The 20,466-nt window shown below is 42.6% G+C and overlaps 1 protein-coding gene across 34 annotated transcripts in view; it reads right to left on the bottom strand.

Moving 5' to 3' along the window:
* OBSCN (obscurin, cytoskeletal calmodulin and titin-interacting RhoGEF) overlaps positions 1-20,466 on the bottom strand; it is a 160,225-nt gene that overhangs the window by 124,457 nt on the left and 15,302 nt on the right. For 30 of the 34 annotated variants that reach the window (XR_012433894.1, XM_074038204.1, XM_045398300.3 and 27 more), the window contains 3 exons: positions 5,227-5,502; positions 4,140-4,415; positions 720-995 (listed from right to left, as the gene is read on the bottom strand). The exons of 1 other annotated variant lie outside the window; for it this stretch is intronic. Coding sequence is in view for 32 of the 33 variants with exons in the window: in XM_074038204.1 (XP_073894305.1) it covers positions 720-995; positions 4,140-4,415; positions 5,227-5,502 (828 nt within the window). In the remaining variant the exon portion in view is untranslated. The remainder of the gene's footprint in view (positions 1-719; positions 996-4,139; positions 4,416-5,226; positions 5,503-20,466) is intronic. 3 more of the 34 variants (XM_074038267.1, XM_074038277.1, XM_074038294.1) reach the window with 3 other exon arrangements.

The raw sequence follows: 20,466 nt of genomic DNA, 5'->3' as shown, positions 1-20,466 counted from the left end.
CACCTGGCCACTTTGGGCTCCTCCTACCTTTAAGTCAACAGGCTAAGGGAGTTACATTGTTGGTTAGGGTGACTGACCCAAACTATCAAGATGAAATCAGTCTACTACTTCACAATGGAGGTAAGGAGGCATGTGTGTGGAATATAGGCAATTCCTTTGGGCGTGTCTCAGTATTACCATGCCCTGTGATTAAGGTCAGTGGGAAACTACAACAGCCCAATCCAGGCAGGACTACAAATGATCTAGACCCTTCCGGAATGAAGGTTTGGGTCACTCCACCAGGAAAAAAATTAAAATATCTCTCGCTGACCAGAACCAGCATGTGCTGCTGGGTGAGGGCATATGGTAGCTGCCAGAGCATATACTGAGAGGATATTCACAGAACCCCAGGAGAGAGACGCCTGGTCAACCTCAGAACCCGACAAGGGAGATCCAGAGTCCCAGATGTCAAGGAGCACCAGAAAGGTTCTGGGCAGGTGCTGGGAACAAGTGGCTGAGCATTATAAAGTGCAAACACGCCTCCGGGTTTGCAGATACAGCCCCTCTGCCTCCCATGCACACCTCTCTCTCGCCCCAGCCACAGGGATGGAAATGGAAGCAGGAGGATGGGAAGCCCGAGACATGAAAGCTGAAGGAAAGTGCACAGAGATATGCTGGGGCTACGAGTCAGAACCACCATCACCTCTGAAGAGGCTCCTCGGCGCCCCCAAAGCACTGACCTGCCACATGCAGGCGGAAAGAGAGCTGCTTGCCCCCGGCCTCGCAGCTGTACTCCCCGGCGTCCGCCTGGCCTGCCTGCTGCACCACCAGCCTTCGTGTGTAGCCCACGGCCTCCATTCGCACTTTTGAACTGGAGCTCAGCTTCTTCCCATCCTTGTACCATGTCACCTCTGTCTGGGCCTGGGCCATCTCACAGCTCAGCGTGGCACTGGCCCCCGCCTCGGTCTGCACCTCCCTGTGTGCTGGCTGCTCCTTTGCAAACACCACCTTGGGCTCTGGGGAAGGCAGGGATGCACAGGGTGACCACCACCATCTAGATCAGGAAGGCAGCACTGGGGAGAGAAGGCCTGGGCAGGGAGGCGGGAGGGAGAGAACCTTCCCCAGCCTCAGGCTCTGCACTGGCCATGTGGTCGGGAGAAGCCCCACCACCTGCCAGCACAAGGAACACAGTTTCTCCATCCATTCTGCATGGTGCCATGGGCTGTCCCAGGCAGGGCTGCCATGACAGATCCTCCAGGGCAGGGACTGGAGTCTTGACGCCTGCACAGCTCCCCTCACAGATGTGCCGGGTTCTCCCCAGGCGACTGTGCAGGGTGCGTCCTCACCCCAGGGCCCCAGAGTCTGAGGCTCCCGCTCCTGCCACTGTCAGGAGGGTCAGCTCTGGCCTTTGCGGGGAGGGCCTGGGCCTCCCGTGGCTTCCTGGGGCCCTGTCAGGAGGACTGAAAGCTGGCTGCCTTCTGATGGTCTGGGGATGGAGTCTTCACTCTTCTGTGGAGTCACTGTGCAAGTGCTTTGTCTGACTTTCAATAGCACTGTCTTTCTTTTACACTTTCATTTTAAGATCTCTTTTTACATTGAAATACTAGAGCAGTGACCATTAGCATGTTAGAAATATCTTCCTTTTCTGTGTAGCTTGCCTTTTCATTCTCTTATGGTGTCTTCCAAAGAATCAAAAATTTTAATTTTAATGTATTCAAATATATCAAATGTGTTTCATTGTGATCAGGGCATGTGTGTTCTGTTTAGGAAGTCATGCTTTACTCTGAAATCACCAGAAACATCTCTGTTTTCCTCTAAGACTTGTATGGGTTTCCCCAGGATTCTGGCATCTCTAACCAACTGGAGTTGACTTTGTGTGTGGTTGAGATCCTGGTCTGATGTATTTCCCATGTGGTTTAATGATCCAAATCTTTTTTTTTTCCTTTTGTTTTCTGAGACAAGGTCTCACTCTGTCACCCAGAGCGGAGTGCAGTGATGCAATCATAGCTAACCGCAGCTTCAGTCTCCTGAGTTCAAGCCATCCTCCCACCTCAGCTTCCCAAGTAGCTGGGACTACAGGTACATGGCACCACAGCCAGCTACTTTTTTTTCAATTTCTTTAGAGATGGGATCTTGCTTTGTTGCCCAGGCAGGAATGCAGTGGTGTGATCATAGCCAACTGCAGCCTCCAACTCCTGGGCTCAAATGATCCTCCTGCCTCAGCCTCCCAAGTAGCAGGGACTTACAGGTGCACACCACCATGCCTGGGTAATACGACTTTCTTCATAGCATACTATTCTCTTAGTATATTGCTAAATATATATTAATAATATGTTGTTTAAGATTTTGTCCTTGCTATCCATAATAGGTTGGCCTATTTTTAATTCTTACTTTGTATCAATGTTATGCTACCTACATGAAACAAATCAGAGAGTACATCTCTTCATTGTATTCTCTAGAAGAATCTCCATGAACATGGAATAATTTATTTGCAGATTGTTTGGTACAATTTACTGTATAGTTATTAGATATTGCTTAGAAATTTACTGGTGAAAACATTTTTTGTTACTAGTCCCATTTATTTAAAAGTTATAGGACTATCTGAGCTGTCTATTTCTTCTTATGTTACTTTTTATATACTTTTTAAACAATTTAACAATTTGTTGAACCTGTTCATATTTATTACCAATAAATAATTTGTCATACTCTCCTAAAATAGCACTTTAGAAAGACACATAGTGGGTTTACTGGCATCTATAACCACCCACAAACCACTGCACAGTGGTAATACCAGACTGTCATGTGTTGGCCCCCAGGCATCAACATGGGGCTGCAGCCCACAGATCTCTGATGTGAAGATTCTCTTAATGAAAAGAAAATAAATGTGGTTTCAGAATTCTCTATGACCCAGTCAGGAAAAGCCACAACATAATTACTGGGAAATGCTACTGAATAAATACTGCTTTTGTCAGTTAGGGGCTGCTTGATATGGTTTGCCTCTGTGTCCCCACCCAACTCTCACCTTGAATAGTAATAATCACCACGCTGCAATGGTGGGACCAGGTGGGGGTAATTGAATCATGGGGGCAGTTTCCCTCATGCTGTTCTCGTAATAGTAAGTGACTACTACCAAGATCTGATGGTTTTATAAGGAGCTCCCTTCTTCACTCGGCACTCATTCTTTCTCCTGAAGCCTTGTGAAGAGGTGCCTTCCACCATGATTGTAAGTTTCCTAAGGCCTTGCAAGTTTCCTGAGGCCTTCCCAGCCATGCAGAACTGTGAGTGAATTAAACCTCTTTCCTTACCCACTCTCGGGTATGTCTTTATTAGCAGTGTGAGAACAGACTAATACAATGCTACTATTGCATCTCAGTTGTATCAGTGCCTGGTGATGTCATCTAAGCTACTTATTCCTTTCCATTTCTCAATTTAAAAATCAAGCTCCAAGGAGAATCTGACATATTCTAACTAAAAACAAAGGAAAACAAGAGTTGTTTTTGGCAGAGAATTCCAGACCTCATGGGTGCATATCACAGGCTCATATGTACAAATCCATGCTGCTGTTTTACTTGACACAGACACTGCAACAAACATGGATCTAGGTTTTGCTACCTGTGGGTGCACAGCTAACTTCCATGTCCATGCAAAAGAAGGGAGAAGGTCCCAGGACATCGAAAATCAGATAATCCACAGTGTGATACTGAGATAATTCCATGTATGGTTGTGTGGCTGAAATTCCCCTTTCTCCCAGCTGAGTTAAATTCAAACATCTGTCACTAGGGAGAACAAGCATGCGGGCATGTGGGAGCTGCCAGACATCCAGTAGAAGGAAATTCACATATCCCCAGGTGGAGACACCTGGTCTACCTTGACCACAGGGCCTGGTAGAGACAAGAAGAAACACCAGCAAGGTTCTAGGCAGATGATGGGAACGTATGATCGAGCATTACTGCATATAAACACCATTCCAGGTACACAGCAATAGCCCCTGTCCCTCCACACATACCTTTCCCATCTGGCCTCCCTTGACCACACCAGTTATGAAATAGGAATTGGGAGGATAGGAAACCACAGAGGTAAAGGCTAATGGGAAGAGCACCAGAGTCTATCAACCAGTCTCATCATCACCTCTACAAAGTTAGTACCCCTAAAGCACTGACCCGAAACATCCAGGTGGAAGGAGAGCCGCTGGTCCCCGGCCTCACAGCTGTACTCCCCAGCATCTGCCTGGACTGCCTGCTGCACCACCAGCTGCCGCATGCAGCCTGAGGCCTCTACACGCACTTTCGAACTGGAGCTCAGCTTCTTCCCGTCCTTGTACCATGTCACCTCCGTCTGGGCCTGGGCCACCTCACAGCTCAGTGTGGCGCTGGCTCCTGCCTCAGTCTGCACCTCATTATGCACTGACTGCTCCTTGGCAAACACCGCCTTGGGCTCTGAGGGTGGACAGGAGGGATGCACAGTCAGAGACACAAATCTGGGACCAACCCATTTCACAGGCACTGAAGATTCAGGATTCAGCAACAACAAACAACTAATGAAAGATATAAACCCACAGACTCAAGATGTTCTACAATCCCAACCAGGATGAAGACAAAGGAAACCACACCTACGTTCATAAAAGAAATACTACCACAAAGCGAAATCAAAAAGAAAATCTTGAAAGCAACAGGATGAAAAAAGGTATATGACCCTTAAAATATCCATAACAAATTTCACAGTTCACATTTCAAAGAAAATATGGACACCAGAAGGGAGTGGGGAGTAGCTGCTAAACTGTAATGTTATACCCAGATAAAACAGCCCTCAGAATCAAAGGGAGAACAAATATGTGTTCACAAAAGAAATAAAAAGTTAGAGAAGGCATATGACCAGCTGACCTGCTAACATAAATACTGAAGACATAGTTCTACAAGAAGAAAAAAAAAATAGTAATCCCAGAATATTGCGTCCAAATTCTGACTGCAATTTTCTGGCTTTGTGAACTGTGGTGAGTTACTTCCCTGTGTGTTATTTTAAAATGAGAATAATCAGAGTTCCTCCTCACAAATTGTTTTGAAGTTTAAGCAAGCAGAAAGACAAGAAGCACTTCACAAAATCTAGGTCCTCAGCACACAATTAATACCTGCTAGTTGTTATTACAGGGGAAGCTTTATGAGAAAAAAGGCCCTTGGGTGGGACTTCCATACATACCCTAAGTACATAAAGATTATCCTAAAAGCATAAGAAAGACCTCAAAAAACTCACCTGTGATGTGTAGTTGAAAGGAGACCCTCTGGCCCCCAGCTTCGCAGCTGTACTCCCCAGCATCTGCTTTGCCCACCTGCTGTACCACCAGCCTCCTTGTGCAGCCCTTGACCTCCATGCGCACTTTTGAGCTAGAGCTCAGCTTCTTCCCATCCTTGTACCACTTCACTTCCATCTGCGCCTGGGCCACCTCACAGCTCAATATGGCACTGGCCCCCGCCTCAGCCCACACCTCATTATGCACTGACTGCTCCTTTGCAAACATCATCTTGGGCTCTGAGGGTGGACAAGAAGAGATGCACAGTTAGAGACACAAATCTGGAACCAACCCATTTCACAGGCACTGAAGATTCAGGATTCAGTAACAGCAAACAGCTGATGAAAGACATAAGCCCACAGACTCAAGATGTTCTACAATCCCAACCCAGATTCAGAGAAAGGAAACCACAACTAGGTTCATCAAAGAAAAAAAGGCCACGAAGCAAATTCAAAAAGAAAATCTAAAAGCAACATGATGAAAAAAGATACATGACCCTTAAAATGTCTACAGTAAATCTTACAGTTGATATTTCAAAGGAAATATGGAAACCAGAAGATAATGGAATGACCTCTTTAAAATGTTAGGGAGTGGAGGAATAGCTGATAAACTGTAATGTTATATCCAGATAAAACAGTCCTCAGAATCAAAGGGAGAACAAATAGGTTTTCATATGAGAAAAAAAAAATGATGGAATATATATAACCAGCAGAGCTGCTAACATAAATACTGAAGATAGAACTCTTCAAGAAGAAAAAAAGAATAATAATCCTAGAATACTGGGTTGAAATCTTGACTGCAATTTTCTGGCTTTGTGAACTGTGGTGAGTTACTTCCTTGTGTGTTATCTTAAAATGGGAATAATCAGAGTTCCTCCTCATAGAATTGTTTTGAAGTTTAAGCAAGCAGAAAGACAACTAGCATTCACAAAATCTATGCTCCTTGGCACAAAATTAATACTTGCTAGTTATTATAAGGGAGGCTTTGTAAGAAAAGAGGCAATTAGGTGGCACCTCTATGCTAATGTCACTAAGAATTATCCTAAGGAACATAAGAAAGATCTCAAGAAACCCATCTGTGATGTGCAGGTGGAAGAAGACCCTCTGGCCCCTGGCCTCGCAGCTGTAGTCCCCAGCATCCATCTTGCCCACCTGCTGCACCACCAGCCTCCGTCTGTAGCCGTTGGCCTCCATATGCACTTTCAAGCTAGAGCTCAGCTTCTTCCCATCTTTGTACCACGTCACCTCTGTCTGGGCCTGGGCCACCTTGCAGCTCAGTGTGGCCCTGGCCCCTGCCTCAGCCTGCACCTCACTGTGTGCCACCTGCTCCTTGGCAAACACCACCTTGGGCTCTGGGGATAGAGTGTGACACACAGGGTCAGACATATTCCAATTACTAGAACTGAATGATCTCAAAACTCTGATGGTTCAGCCACAGCCTGCCCTCTTCCTGGATTTCTCAACAAAAAGAACTTTACATTTTGAAGATGCACAGGGCAGACGATAGGTTAGTTCTCAGAATCTGAAGCCTCCCAGTTAGATAATTTTTAGACTGGTATATGTTGCAATTCAGGTTTTCACATTTATTTACCAGCTGTGATCTCCTAAGTATAAAAACAAAGAGAAGCACAATTTGTGACCTGCACACCAAAGCATAGGTATTTTCAGAGATAATTTTTTAAGCAATACTGGCAGAATGGGCAGTAACCCTGACTCACACAAAGGACTGCTAATACAGCCTACAACTTCTAGAGGGCCAATTGTCATTGGTATAATCTAATCCTAGGCCTTGGGATTGGATCTTTTCATTATTTCAGTTTCCTCATATCACTACTTCCAGTACCTATTCTGTTACTTTAGATGACATTTTCCTCTTATGAAGTGTATCTACTGGTAATTCTCTCAGGAAGGTTTTGTGAATGGTAAACTTTGTCAATCTACTTCCTGAAAATGTCTTTATTTCACACTCACTTTTGAATGATAGCTTAGCTGGGTGCAGAATTCTAGGTTGACAGTTGTTTCCCTTGCTAATTTGGACATTATGCCATCATTTCATTTCTGGGCTCTTCATTGCTGCTGAGAAATCTATAGGAAGGATAACTGTTGTTCTCTTAATATATTCTTCTGTGTGGTAGTTTTAAGGCTCTCCTCTTGGTTTTTTGGCCTTCTACAATTCACTATGTTATGTCTAGCTGAGAATTTATTTTCTTTACACTTACAATGATTTCTTGTGAATCTACAAATTTTAGGACTCATGTTGTTTATAATTTCTGAAATTTTTCTGCATGACCTCTTTTATTATTGCATCTTCCTCACTCTGTTGTTTATCCTAAAAGTCCTTTTTTAACTTTATAAAAAAGTATACGTTTATTATGAACAATGTGTTTTGAAATATGTATATACTGTGGAATTGCTAAATTGTGCTAGTTTACATACGCATTACCTCATATATGTATCATTTTGTGGTGACAACACTAAAAATCCACTCTCTTAGCAATTTTCAAGAATACAATACATTGTTATTAACTACAGTCACCATGTTGTACTATAGATCTCTTGAACTTATTCCTCCCAACTGAAACTTTGTACAGTTTGACCAACATCTCTATGACCTACCTCCTCCCCAAGACTCTGGTACTCTACTCTCCATTTCTACAAATTCAACATTTTTAGATTCCACATATAAGTGAGATTGTACAGTAACTGTCTTTATGTCTTATTTCACTTAACATAACATCCTCCAGCTTCACCCCTGTTGCTGAGTGGCAGCTGAATAGCATCCCCCTGCATACTATAATATACAACACATATTCTTCATCCATTCATCTGCTGTTGGACACTTAGGTTAGATTTTTAAAAAATCTTTTAAAAAACGTATTTGTGCCCAATATACAAAAGGTGGTGTTTTATGTTGTAAATTAATTTTTACAAAGGAAATAATGATGCATCCAGCTGCCTGCCTTTCACTAGCTCATCCTTGTTGACCTGGTGGCTCTGCTAGGGCCGGCAGATGGACAGCAGCAGGTGGTGAGGCTCTGACACCCCCTCATGACACACCAGTAACCAGGGGCCACAGGGGCCAGAACCAGCCCTGCATCTTACCCCTGCTCTCTCTCTTGCCCTTCAAAGCCTGACTTGGGGAAACAACCATAGACACCAGCTGTGTCCACATCCTCATCTCAGATCTGCTCAGCAGCCATGGAGCCGTTGCTCCTGCTAAGGTCAGCTGTGCCCATTGGGGTTGCAGTCCTTCAGCCCTTCCCCCGTCGCTCCTGTTTCACCATGGCATTCACACCTGCACATCACCTGTGCATCAAAGTCTTCACTGACCCCAAAACACAACTCTCTAGATTCTTCTCCTGCTCCTTTGGGCCTCTTCCTTGGTGGTCTCAGCTTCCTCAGTGTTGCCCCAGGGCGAGTCTTGTTATCACGGTCCCTTGCCCACGGTGTCCCAGTGCACAACATCCTCTCCTGCCATTGACATGCCAACAAATCCCAAAGCTCCCTTGTCAGCTCAGCACCAACCGAGGTGCAGCCCAGAGAGCCACTGCCTCCTGGATGTCCCACATAGGCTAATGTAATATCCCCCGGCGCCCCTAGCACTTTCTTTATCTGTCCTGACCCACCTGCAACTTTTCCCTTCCAGGCTTGAACCAGGCATAGATAAAGGTATTTAGGTTGTTGCTCGACACTCTGAGAAATCAGCCATCTTGCTAAATACAGAGAAAGCCACCCTGCTTGGCCCTGAGCCAGAGTCCTCAACCCTGAGATAAACTCCATACCCTGATCCCTCATGGTAGACATGCCTGGGTGGGACATCTGCCTTCTTGCTGTTTGTTACAAGCATATGCTGTGGTCCTCCTCTGTAAACAAGTTCCTCTAATAAAGCTCTGGACTGATCACCCTGGTGTTTGGTGCTTCTTTCTGTGGAATCCTAACCATCCCATTGTGGGATGGTTTGGGGCACTCCCTTGTGGAAACTCCTTTCCACTGCCTTTGTGGCAACTCCAGCTCCAGGTTGGACAGGATGGAACAGCTCCTCACCCGTTTCTCCTTGCACACCTACTTCTTGCCTACTGCCCCATCTCAGATATAGCCCCTGCATCTACGCATCTGCCCAAGCTTGCAGTTCACCTCCCATCTCCTCTGTTCTCAACCCTGAACCCGCCTGGCCACGGCTCCTCTTTTTTTTTATTTTTTTATTTTTTATTTTTTTGATGGAGTCTCGCTCTGTCGCCCAGGCTGGAGTGCACTGGCACATTCTTGGCTCACTGCAAGCTCTGCCTCCCGGGTTCATGTCATTCTCCTGCCTCAGCCTCCTGAGTAGCTGGGACTACAGGCACCCACCACCATGCCCGGCTAATTTTTTGTATTTTTAGTAGAGATGGAGTTTCACCATGTTAGCCAGGATGGTCTCGATCTCCTGACCTCATGATCCGCCCGCCTCGGCCTCCCAAAGTGCTGGGATTACAGGTGTCAGCCACCGCACCCAGTCTGTGCTCCACCTTTTAAATGGCTCTTGAGCCTATGGCCTCCTCTCTGCCCTCGGGACCTCGGACCCTCTGCAGGCCCAGCCCTCTTCTCCACCCTCAGGACTGCTGTCCCTCTGTAGGCCCGGCCCTCTCCTCCACCCTCGGGACTGCTGTCCCTCTGTAGGCCCGGCCCTCTCCTCCCTGGACCAGGCAGGGCAGAGCCTCCTGCCTCTGATCCCCCCTCATCCTAATCTAGTCTCCATGGTGCAGTCAGAGTGTAACTGTGAAACTTCTATGTTTTCATCCCCAGGAATTAAGGACCAAAGTCCACTTCCCAGGTGTGCAGGATGGCCCAAGTGAGTGGACACCAGCTTTCAAATGCACCTCCAAGTCCATACCTGTCTTCAAAACGATCACTAAAAGAGTTGCTGTGTTTTTAAACCGAGTTGACTAAGTGTTACCGCCTCACTGAGCATGCTGAGAAGTCCCAGAGCCGAACCTCTGCAGCCAAATGTTCTCAGGGACCCAGATATGGATACAGGCACTGCAAGTATCTTGCAGGGACCCACACAGCGACCTGTCAGCAACACGTCTTCAGCAGCAGTGCTAGCACTGGGCACATGGCAGACTGGCACCCTGCACGAGCACCTCTAACATGAGCACAGATGCAAATCCAGTCACACAGCCGCAGTGTGCTCAACCCAGCTGGGTAGCTGCATCTGCCGCTCATTCCATGGCCCTCGAATCAGCCTGATCACCAAGGGAGGGCTTCCCCAAGCTCTTTTTGTTATGTTTGCTTTACAGAAGGACTCACAAAGTACTTTCAGGGAAACTGTCTCTCTTTGATATGCACTTCACAAAATCACTCACAATCACACTGCGTGTGATGTGTTTGAGAATGCGAATGTGTTTTAATGGGTGTACGTAACATGTACAAGCAAGTGTGTGTGTATGTTTCAGTGTGTTTTCATGTATGTGTATGTATGTGTATCATGCATGTATTTGTATGTGTGTATAAGATGAAGCATGTGTATGCACATGTGTTTACATGTTTGTGTACATGTGTGTTTAGATGTCTGTATGTGTGTGCAAGTGTACATGTGTTTGAATGTATGTATATAGCATAAGTGTGTATGGGGATATATGTGTATATGAGTGTATATGAGAGTGAGGTGTCTGTGCGTGTATATATGTAGGTAAGTGCATATGTAGGTATTATGTGTGTATTATGTTTAGGTTTGTGTGTGTCTATGTATGTGTGTGTATATATGTCTTGTGTGTTGTTTGTGTGTTTAAATGTATGTATGCATATGTAAATGTGTGGTTGGGGTATGTATGCATATGTAAATGTGTGGTTGGGGTATGTATGCATTATGTGCAAGTGTGTGTGTGAGTTCATATGTGTGTGTCTGTTCATATGTGTGGGTGGTATATGTGTGAGTGCACGTGTGCATGCGTATGTTGTGCAAGTGTGTGTAGGTGCATGTGAGTGCATGTGTGCATATGTGTGTACATTCATATGTGTGAGTGTATGTGTGTGTGTAGGTGTGCATGTGAGAATATGTGTGTGTGCATATGAGTGCACTGTGCGCATGTATACGGGCACATGTATGTGTAGGTGTGTGTAAGAGTGCATGTGTGTGTAAGTGCATGTATACGAGTGCATGTGTATGTGTAAGTGCATTGTGTGCATACGTGTGTGTGAGTGCCCACCTTCAGCTGCACTAGGGAGGAAGCCTGCAGCAGTCTCGGTGGCCCCTCAGTGCAGCTGAGCCACTCCATCAGGTCCCCAGCTACCTACCTGGTGGTTTACCTGCCACATTCGCCTAAATGAAATAGAAATACCCTCACAAGGATGCTTAGACTTGTCTCACAAGAAATGCCAAGGTTTGGGTTTATTTGCATATTTATAATAAAACTTGCAGTTTTCAAAAGCACCTACTGGTGGCTCCACTCCTGGAGGTGCAAACCCCCCATCTCACCCGTGAGACCAAGGAGTCGCTATCTGAACACTCAGAAAGGAGAGCAGCAGGTGGATGGGGGCAGCAGAGGAACAGCATTCAAAGTCCCAGCACCCTTCATCCCATGACCTGTGCACCCAAAACCCAGAGGCGGGCATTTGTGCAGACAGAGCAGGCTCCCAATGAATCCTGCAGCCTCCCTCAAGGTATAGAAAAGGGAAGCACAAGTGCTCAGAGAGGACAGAAGACACCCCTGTTTCTTCTCCTTTCTCTCACACCCCAGACCATGCAGGTGTGAACAACTAAACTGATAAAGGAAACACTCTGTCTAGTCACAGTGGCTTACTCCTGTAATTCCAGCACTTTGGGAGGCCAAGGTGGGTGGATCATTTGAGGTCAGGAGTTCAAGACCAGCCTGGCCACATGGTGAAACCCTACCTCTACTAAAAATACAAAAATTAGCCAGATGTGGCCAGGCACAGTGGCTCACGCCTGTAATACTAGCACTTTAGGAGGCTGAGGCGGATGGATCACCTGAGGTGAGGGGTTCAAGATCAGCCTGGCTAACATGGCAAAACCCGGCCTCTACTAAAAACACAAAAATTAGCCAGGCGTGGTGGTGCATGCCTGTAATCCCAGCTACTTGGGACGCTGAGACAGGAGAATCACTTGAATCTGGGAGGCGGAGGTTGCAGGGAGCCAAGATCGCGCCACTGCACTCCAGGCTGGGCAACAGAGTAAGACCCTGTCTCAGTTAAAAAAAAAAAAAAAAATCCAGGTGTGGTGGCAGGTGCCTGTAGTCCCAGCTACTTGGGAGGCTGAGGCAGGAGAATCACTTGAACCTGGGAGGTGGAGGTTGCAGTGAGCCAAGATGGTGCCACTGAGTGACAGAGTGAGATTCCATCTCAAAAAAAAAAAAAAAAAAGAAAACACTCCTCTTCAATGGAAGGGGTTCTGATCTCAAGAAAGCAGGGTAAGCACTGCTGATTTTTTTTTTTCTCTGTCCTCCTGGCGCTCAGCTCTGGCACATACAGTTGCAACCATAAGAACAGTATCAGGGCAGCAAACACAAAGCTCCAGTTTTTTGCCTGTAGAACTGAAAATGAAGCCCCAAGAAAGCAGAAAGTCCTGGAGAGGGTCCTGGAAAGGGAGACTCTCGAGAAACATAACATAAAGTTGTTCAGGAACTCCAGGGCTCCCCCTAGAGGCACACGTCACTGAACTCGGGACAAACCATTGCCCACACATGACCACAGAAGGTGCACAGACAGGACAGAGCAAACCGCTCAGGCTTTGAAGACATCAACCCACAGAAGTCAACCAGGCTGATTTCCAGCTTAAAAAAAAATCAACATTACCCTATGATGTAAAGAAGACCTGAAGTCAAGTAACATAGTCTTCAAAATACTCAGCACACCATCTGAAATTACTGGGCATAGGAAGAATCAAGTAGCATGCACATGAAAAGATTACTAACAGATACCACTGTCAAGATGACACCAATACTGGAATTATCTGACAATTTTCAAGCAGCTAATACAAAAATGCTTCAACAAGTAAAAGCAAATACCCTTGAAAGGAATGGGAACATTAAAAAGTCTCAGCAAAGAAACAGAAGATAGAAAGAAGAACTGAGTGGAAAGTTTATAAGAAGAAAAGACAGTAACTGAAATAATTCAATGTATAGGCTCAATAATTGAATATGAATAACAGAAGTAAGTTAGTGAAATTGAAGACAGGTCAACAGAAATTATCCAATACAAACAACAGAGAGAAAGGGATTTAAAACAAAATAACAACAACAACAAAAAAAAAAAAAAAAAACAGAGCTTCAGGGACCTGTAAGATGATTCTGAAAGATCTAACATTGAAGTCATTATCCCTAGAAGTAGAAGATAAAATATAGTTCAGAAACAATCATCTGAAGAAATAATGACTAAAAATCTCCTAAATTTGGAAGAAGACATAAACCAGATTAAAAGAATTTGGCAAGCCCCAAACAGAATAAACCCAAAAAAATTCCACACCCACATGTATCATTTTAAATGAGTTAGAAATTAAAGAAAAAATTTTTGAAAGCAGGCAGAGAAGACCAACACATTATCTGTAGGGGAACAGTTTGAATGACTGTTAATTTCTCACTGTGTGTGTGTGTGTGTGTGTGTGTGTGTGTGTGTGTGTGTGTGTATAAAGTCATGATGTTGTACAGCTTAAATATATTCAATCTTTATTTGTCAATTAAATATTTTTTTAATCATGGAGGCCAGAAGGAAGTGGAACATTTTTTCAAGTGCTAAAAGAAAGGAGGCCTCAACCCAGAATTCTCAATCGACCAAAAATATCTTTCAGGAATGCAGGTGAAATAGACACATTCTGAATAAAGGAAAACTAAGAAAATACATCAATGGCAGAGCTGCTCTAAAAGAATTGCTAAAGGATGTCCTTCAGACAGAAGTGAAATGATGTCTCAGGGAAACTTGCAACAGCAGGAATGAGGGAATGGTTACAGAAATGCTGAACATCTAGGCAAATAAAACAGACTATATTCCTCCTCTTGAGTTCTTTAAAATAAATTTTATAGTTAAAAAAAATTATATTATCTGATGAGGTTTCCAATGAATGTAGAGATAATACGTAAGATAACTACCATAATAACTTAAAGGTCAGGGAGTAAAAGAGACCTATGTATGTGATGGTAGGAGTTCTGTATTCCAGCGGAGGTGATAAAATACTGATCTCAAGTAGATGATGAAGAGTTAAGTATGTTAAGTGCAGTCCCTGGGTGACCAAAAAAAATCACAATAGATAAATTAAAAAGAAATACTAAAAAAAAAAAAAAAAAAAAAAAAATCGAAATAACCCAAAACGGGCAGAAAAGTTGAAACAGAAGAACCAAAAAAAGAGGGGAAAAACGGAAAAACGTAATAAAATAGTCAACCTGGATCCAAACGTATTAATCACAACATAAATGAAAAAGGACTAAACACATCCATAGTAGCACAGAGATTATCAGTTGGAAAATAGTGAGCCAACTACGTATTATCTACAAGAAACTCACTTCCAATATAATGATACGGGCAGGTTCAAAGTACAAGAATGGCAAAATACATGTAATACAAACACTAATAACACAAGTCTGCAGTGTTTGTTCATATTAATATCAAACAATGAAAATTTCAGAACAAAGAAAATTACCATGGAGAAAGAGGGACATTACATAGGGATAAAGATGTCAATTTGCAAAGAAGACAAAATGATCTTCACAATGGAACTTCGAAACACATGCTGCAAAAATCGACAGCACTGAAAGTAAAACAGACAAATCCACAATCATAGCTGAGGATTTCACTCTTCTCTTAATAACTGATAAAACTGGCAGACAGAAAAGCATCAAGGATACAGATGAACTGAACCATGAGCCACCATGACCTAAGTGACACTGGTAGGATCTACCCAACAACAGCAGAAGACACATTCCTTTCCAGAACACATAGAATGTTCGCCCACCTAGGACATATTCTGGTTCATGAAATAAATTTAAGAGAATTGAAATGTTTCGAAGTTATGTTATCTGATCAAAATGGAATTAGACTACAAATCAATAACAGAAAGGTAATAGTAAAATCTCTGAACACATGGAAATTAAGCATACTTCTGAATAATCCACACATTTAAGAGGCAGTATCAAGGGACATTAGAAATTATCTTCAACTGGACAACAATGAAAATACCACATCAGGGCCGGGCGTGGTGGCTCACGCCTGTAATCCTAGCCCTTTGGGAGGCTGAGGCGGGCGGATCACCTGAGGTCAGGAGTTCAAGATCAACCTGGCCAACATGGTGAAACCCTGTCTCTACTGAAAATACAAAAATTAGCTGTGCATGGTGGCAAGCGCCTGTAATCCCAGCTACACAGGAGGCTGAGGCAGGAGAATCGCTTGAATCTGGGAGGCGGAGGTTGCAGTGAGCTGAGATCGTGCCATCGCACTCCAGCCTAGGGGATAAGAGCAAGACTTCGTCTCCAAAAAAAAAGAAAAGAAAGAAAGAAAGAAAATACCACACCAGAATGTTTGTGATAAAGCTAAAGCAGTGCTTAGAGAAAAAATTGCTGTATGAAATATTTATATTAGCAAGAAGTACTTCAATCAGCAAACTAATAGTCTACCTTAAGAAATTAGGAAAAGAAGAGCAAAATAAACCCAGAGCAAGAAGGACGGAAATAAAGATAAAAGCAGAAATCAATAACATTGATGAAAATAGAGAAAATCAATGAAACCTAAAGCTGGTTCCTTGAAAAGATCAATAAAACTGACAAACCTCTACCAAGACAAAGAAAAAAAGAGAGAGCAAAGACAAACTAACAATATCAGTAATGAAACAAGGGTATCCCTGCAGACCCTACAAACACTATGGTAATAAGGAAACACTACAAACAACTCCATGCACCATGCACATAAATTAAATCCATTTGATCAAATGGACCAATTCCTCAGAAACCACAAATTACCAATACTCACCCAAGATGAAATAGACAACTTGTACAGTCCCACAGCTATTAAATTGTCTGGCTGATTTAAATATTCCACAAAAAGAAATCTCTAGGCCAAGATGGCTTTACTTGCTTTGTCAATGAAATAACTTAAAAAGACATTTTAAAAGTAACAGATATAATACCAATTCTACACAATATCTTCTTGAAAACAGAAGAGAAGGGGAATGCTTTCCATTCCATTTTTTTGAGGACAGCGTTACCCTGACATCAAAACCACACAAAGACAGTATATGAAAACCACAAACTAAAATTCTCCATTAACATAAAAATAAAAATACTCAGCAACATATCAGCCAACTGAATCCAGTATGTAAAAAGAATAACACACCCCAAACACAAACACAAACACATCCCAAGAATGCGAGGCTGGTTCAATATTCAAAAACCCCTGGCAGAGATGTCAGCAAAAATGACAAAATAATAACTTCTGAAAAACCTCTCCTCCACAAAAGAAAGAAAAGCACTGGCCAAAAACATATGTTGGAATCAACTTTTCAGAAGTCTGAAAATTAGTCAAAGACTTGCAGCAATCTGGGGAGCATTCATCCAAGAAAAACCAGTGCATCTCAGTAAGAACAGCTAGATGTGTGGTGTTTTAACTCGCCCAACTCTTAAACCTACCAGCCTCCAGCTCTGAGATAACTGTGAAAACTGACAGTCCACAATCAGGATGAAGACCAGCACCCTGGCGACCAGCACCCTGGCATCCAGCAGAGAAGGCCATTCCTAGAGCACTGTCATTATTTCACCAGTTTAGTAGCTCCCTGGAAAAACTGCTCACCACAGCTGCATTTATTTGACCTGAGTAGTTCACCCGGTGCAAAGGTATTTTCGCCAGAAGCATTTGTTGAAAAAATATCAGAGGTAATTACAAACACCATGACTGCTTGAAGCAGTGGAGAATGGTTGCAATGAACAATAATCTAATCAAAAGTCTCCAGCCTAAAAGGAAATGCTGGAGAACAAGACATCCACAGGAGGCTTTGGAAAGATCCAACAACACACTCCTGGGCACAGAGAGGGTCGTACATATCCAGAGGTTGTGTGAACACTCAGGAAACATCTGAGAAGACCTAACGCTCACACAGCTGGCTAGCCTTGAGGTTCTGTGAGGCCAGAAGTAAAGGCACAGGTAGAGCTGTCGTCTGCCTAGCTGTGTTGAATGCATGGGCCAATTCCCACAAAGAGGCCCCAAAGACAGAGAGACTTATTGTTGGAGACATCTAGTAAAATCACTGTTCTAATCATCAGCTGGCCAATAAGCTCACTGAGCAGAGGCTTCAGTGGCCACTCACGATAAGGAACACAGACTTTAAAGAATTAGTTCAGAAAAGTCACTAAACATACACAAACAAAAGCAACAGAAACAGCAACAAAAATTAACAGCATCTGTGATATGCTGTGATATATACATCCAATGGAACACTATTCAGCCATAAAAAGTAATGAAGCACTGGAACATGTTACGCACAACTTGGATGAATCTTGAAAAGTTTACACAAAGTAAAAGAACCAGATACAAGGGACGCATATTGCAAGATTTCTATTACATGAAGTAACCAGAACAAACGAATCTATAGAGACAACGAGCAAAATGTGGGGTGGCCAGATGATGGGGGGAGGGAAGAATGTAAAGGAATAACCCAATGACTATGGGGTGTTCTGGTGAAAATTTTCTGATGAAAAATTTTGAAACTAGACAGAGGTGGTGGTTGCACAACATTGAGAATGCTTTAAATGCCACTGAAGTGTACACTTCAAAATGGTTAACTGTATGTTATGTGAATTTCAGCTCAATTATAAAACTAATTCTTAATTAAAAAGTCATTATCCGTCTGTCTATAAGACATACACTTTAGAGCCAAAGACGCAAACAGGTGGAAGGCTTAAAGATGCTCCATAAACCATAGCAGCCAAAAGAGAGCAGGAACAGCTCCCAAATGCCAGGCAAGGCAGACCCCGAAACCAAACCGCCAGAAGAAACAAACAACACTACACACTGTGAAAGGGCCAATCTCTCAATAAGATATCACAATTATAAACATATACTCACCTAAAGCAGAGGGCAATATATGAGAAGCAAAAATCAACCGAATTACAAAAAGAAAAAATGTTTACAATATTGGAGACTTCAATACCCCACTTTCAATAATAGAATGACTAGAAAAAAGATCTATTAAAACCAAGAGGACTGAACAATGCTATAAATCAACTAGACCTAACTGATTTATATGGTCAGCCCTCCAAATTCACAGGTTCCACGTGTGCAGATTCAGCCAACTGAGGATCAAAAATATTCTGGAAAAAAAATGATGACACAACAATAAAAGTAATATACATTTTTAGAAATATATATAACAACTATTTATATAACATTTACATTGTATTAGGTACTATGAGTAATCTAGAGATGATTTAAACATAAAGAAGGATGTGCGTAGGTTATATGCAAACACTACACCATTCTATATAAGGAACTTGATGATCCATGGATTTTGGTACCTACAGGAGTCCTGGAACCTATCCCCCGCAGGGAACACTGTATAGAATATTCCAATCAACAAAAGACTGTATAGAATATTCCAACCAACAGGAGAAAAATACACATTTTCCTCAAGTGTGTATGGAACACTGTCCAGGATAGACCATCTATTAGGCCACAAAATAAGTGTCAATACATTTTTATGAGTTGAAGTCAGACAAAGTATCTTCTCTGACCATGATGGAATAAAGCTAGAAAATGGAAAGAAAACTGTAAAATACATAAATATGTGGAAATAAAGCAACACACTTTTAAAAAAGAAATTAAAAGAAAAATTAGAAAATACTTTAAGATGAATGAAAATGAAAACACAACATACCAAAACTACAGGATGCAGTGAAAGCACTGCTCGGGGGACATGCACAGCTGTAAATGCCTACACTTTAAAAAGAAGAAACATCCCAAAGTAGGAAGTAAAACTGTCTCTATTCAGAGACAGCATGATCTTGTGTACAAAAAATCCTCAGGAATTCACAAAAGAACTATTAGAGCTAATCAACAAGTTCAACAAGGTTGCAGGATACAAGACCAACATATAAAAGTCAATTCTATTTCTGTACCTTAGCAATGGCACTCCAAAACTGAAATTACGAAAACAGTTCCAAGGAGAGTAGCATCCAAAATATTAACTACTTAGCAATAAATTTACAAAGGAACTGCAAACTTTATATGTTGACAATTAGAAAACACCATTGAAAGAAATCTTAAAAGACCCAGATAAACAGAAATGTATCCCATACTCATGGATTAGAAGAAATGACAATACTCCCCAAATTGATCTACACATTCAATGTAAACCCTATTAAAATCCCACCTACCTTTTTTCCAAAATTTGAAAAGCTGATTCTAAAATTCATATGGAAATGCAGTAGACCTTGAATAACCAAAACAATCTTGAAAAAACACAAAGTTGGAAAATTCACACTTTCTAATTTCAAAACTTACTACAAAAATATGGTAATCAAGACTGTGGTATTGACATAAGGATAAACTTAGAAGTCAATGGAATAGAATTGAGAATCCTGAAATAAACCCTTTACATTTATGGTCAAGGGTGCCAAGAAAATTCAATGGTGAAAAATGTCTTCAACAAATGATGCTAGAACAACTGGATTTCCACATGCAAATGATGAAGGTGGACCACTATTTCACATCATATTCAGAAATTAACTTAAAATGGATCAAAGTCCTAAATGTAAGAGCTAAAACTACTAAAATCTTAGAAGAAAACAGAGGTGTATATCTCATGACCTTGGATTGGGCAATGGTTTCTTAGGAATGACACCTAACACACAAGCAACAAAAGAGGATAAATTAAGCTTTATTAAGAAAATATTTCTTTTTAGACAGGGTCTCACTCTGTTGCCCAGGCTGGAGTAAAGTGGTGCAATCATAGCTCACTGCAGCTTCAATCTCCTAGGTTCAAGCAATCCTCCCACCTCAGCCTCCCAAGTAGGTGGGATTACAGGCACACATCACTATGTCCAGACTAAACTTTATCAAAATTAAAAGCTTCATGTAGCAAAAGACATAATCAAAAAAAATGAATGAAAGAAAATATTTGCAAATCATTTATCAGAAAAAAAGGTCTAGCATCATGGCCGGGCATGGTGGCTCATGCCTGTAATCCCAGCACTTTGGGAGGCCGAGGTGGGTGGATCACTTGAGGTGAGGAGT

This window comes from Macaca fascicularis, chromosome 1 (assembly GCF_037993035.2).
Source record: "Macaca fascicularis isolate 582-1 chromosome 1, T2T-MFA8v1.1".
NCBI classification, from domain to species: domain Eukaryota; kingdom Metazoa; phylum Chordata; class Mammalia; order Primates; family Cercopithecidae; genus Macaca; species Macaca fascicularis.
This window is presented reverse-complemented; position numbering and strand designations above follow the sequence as displayed.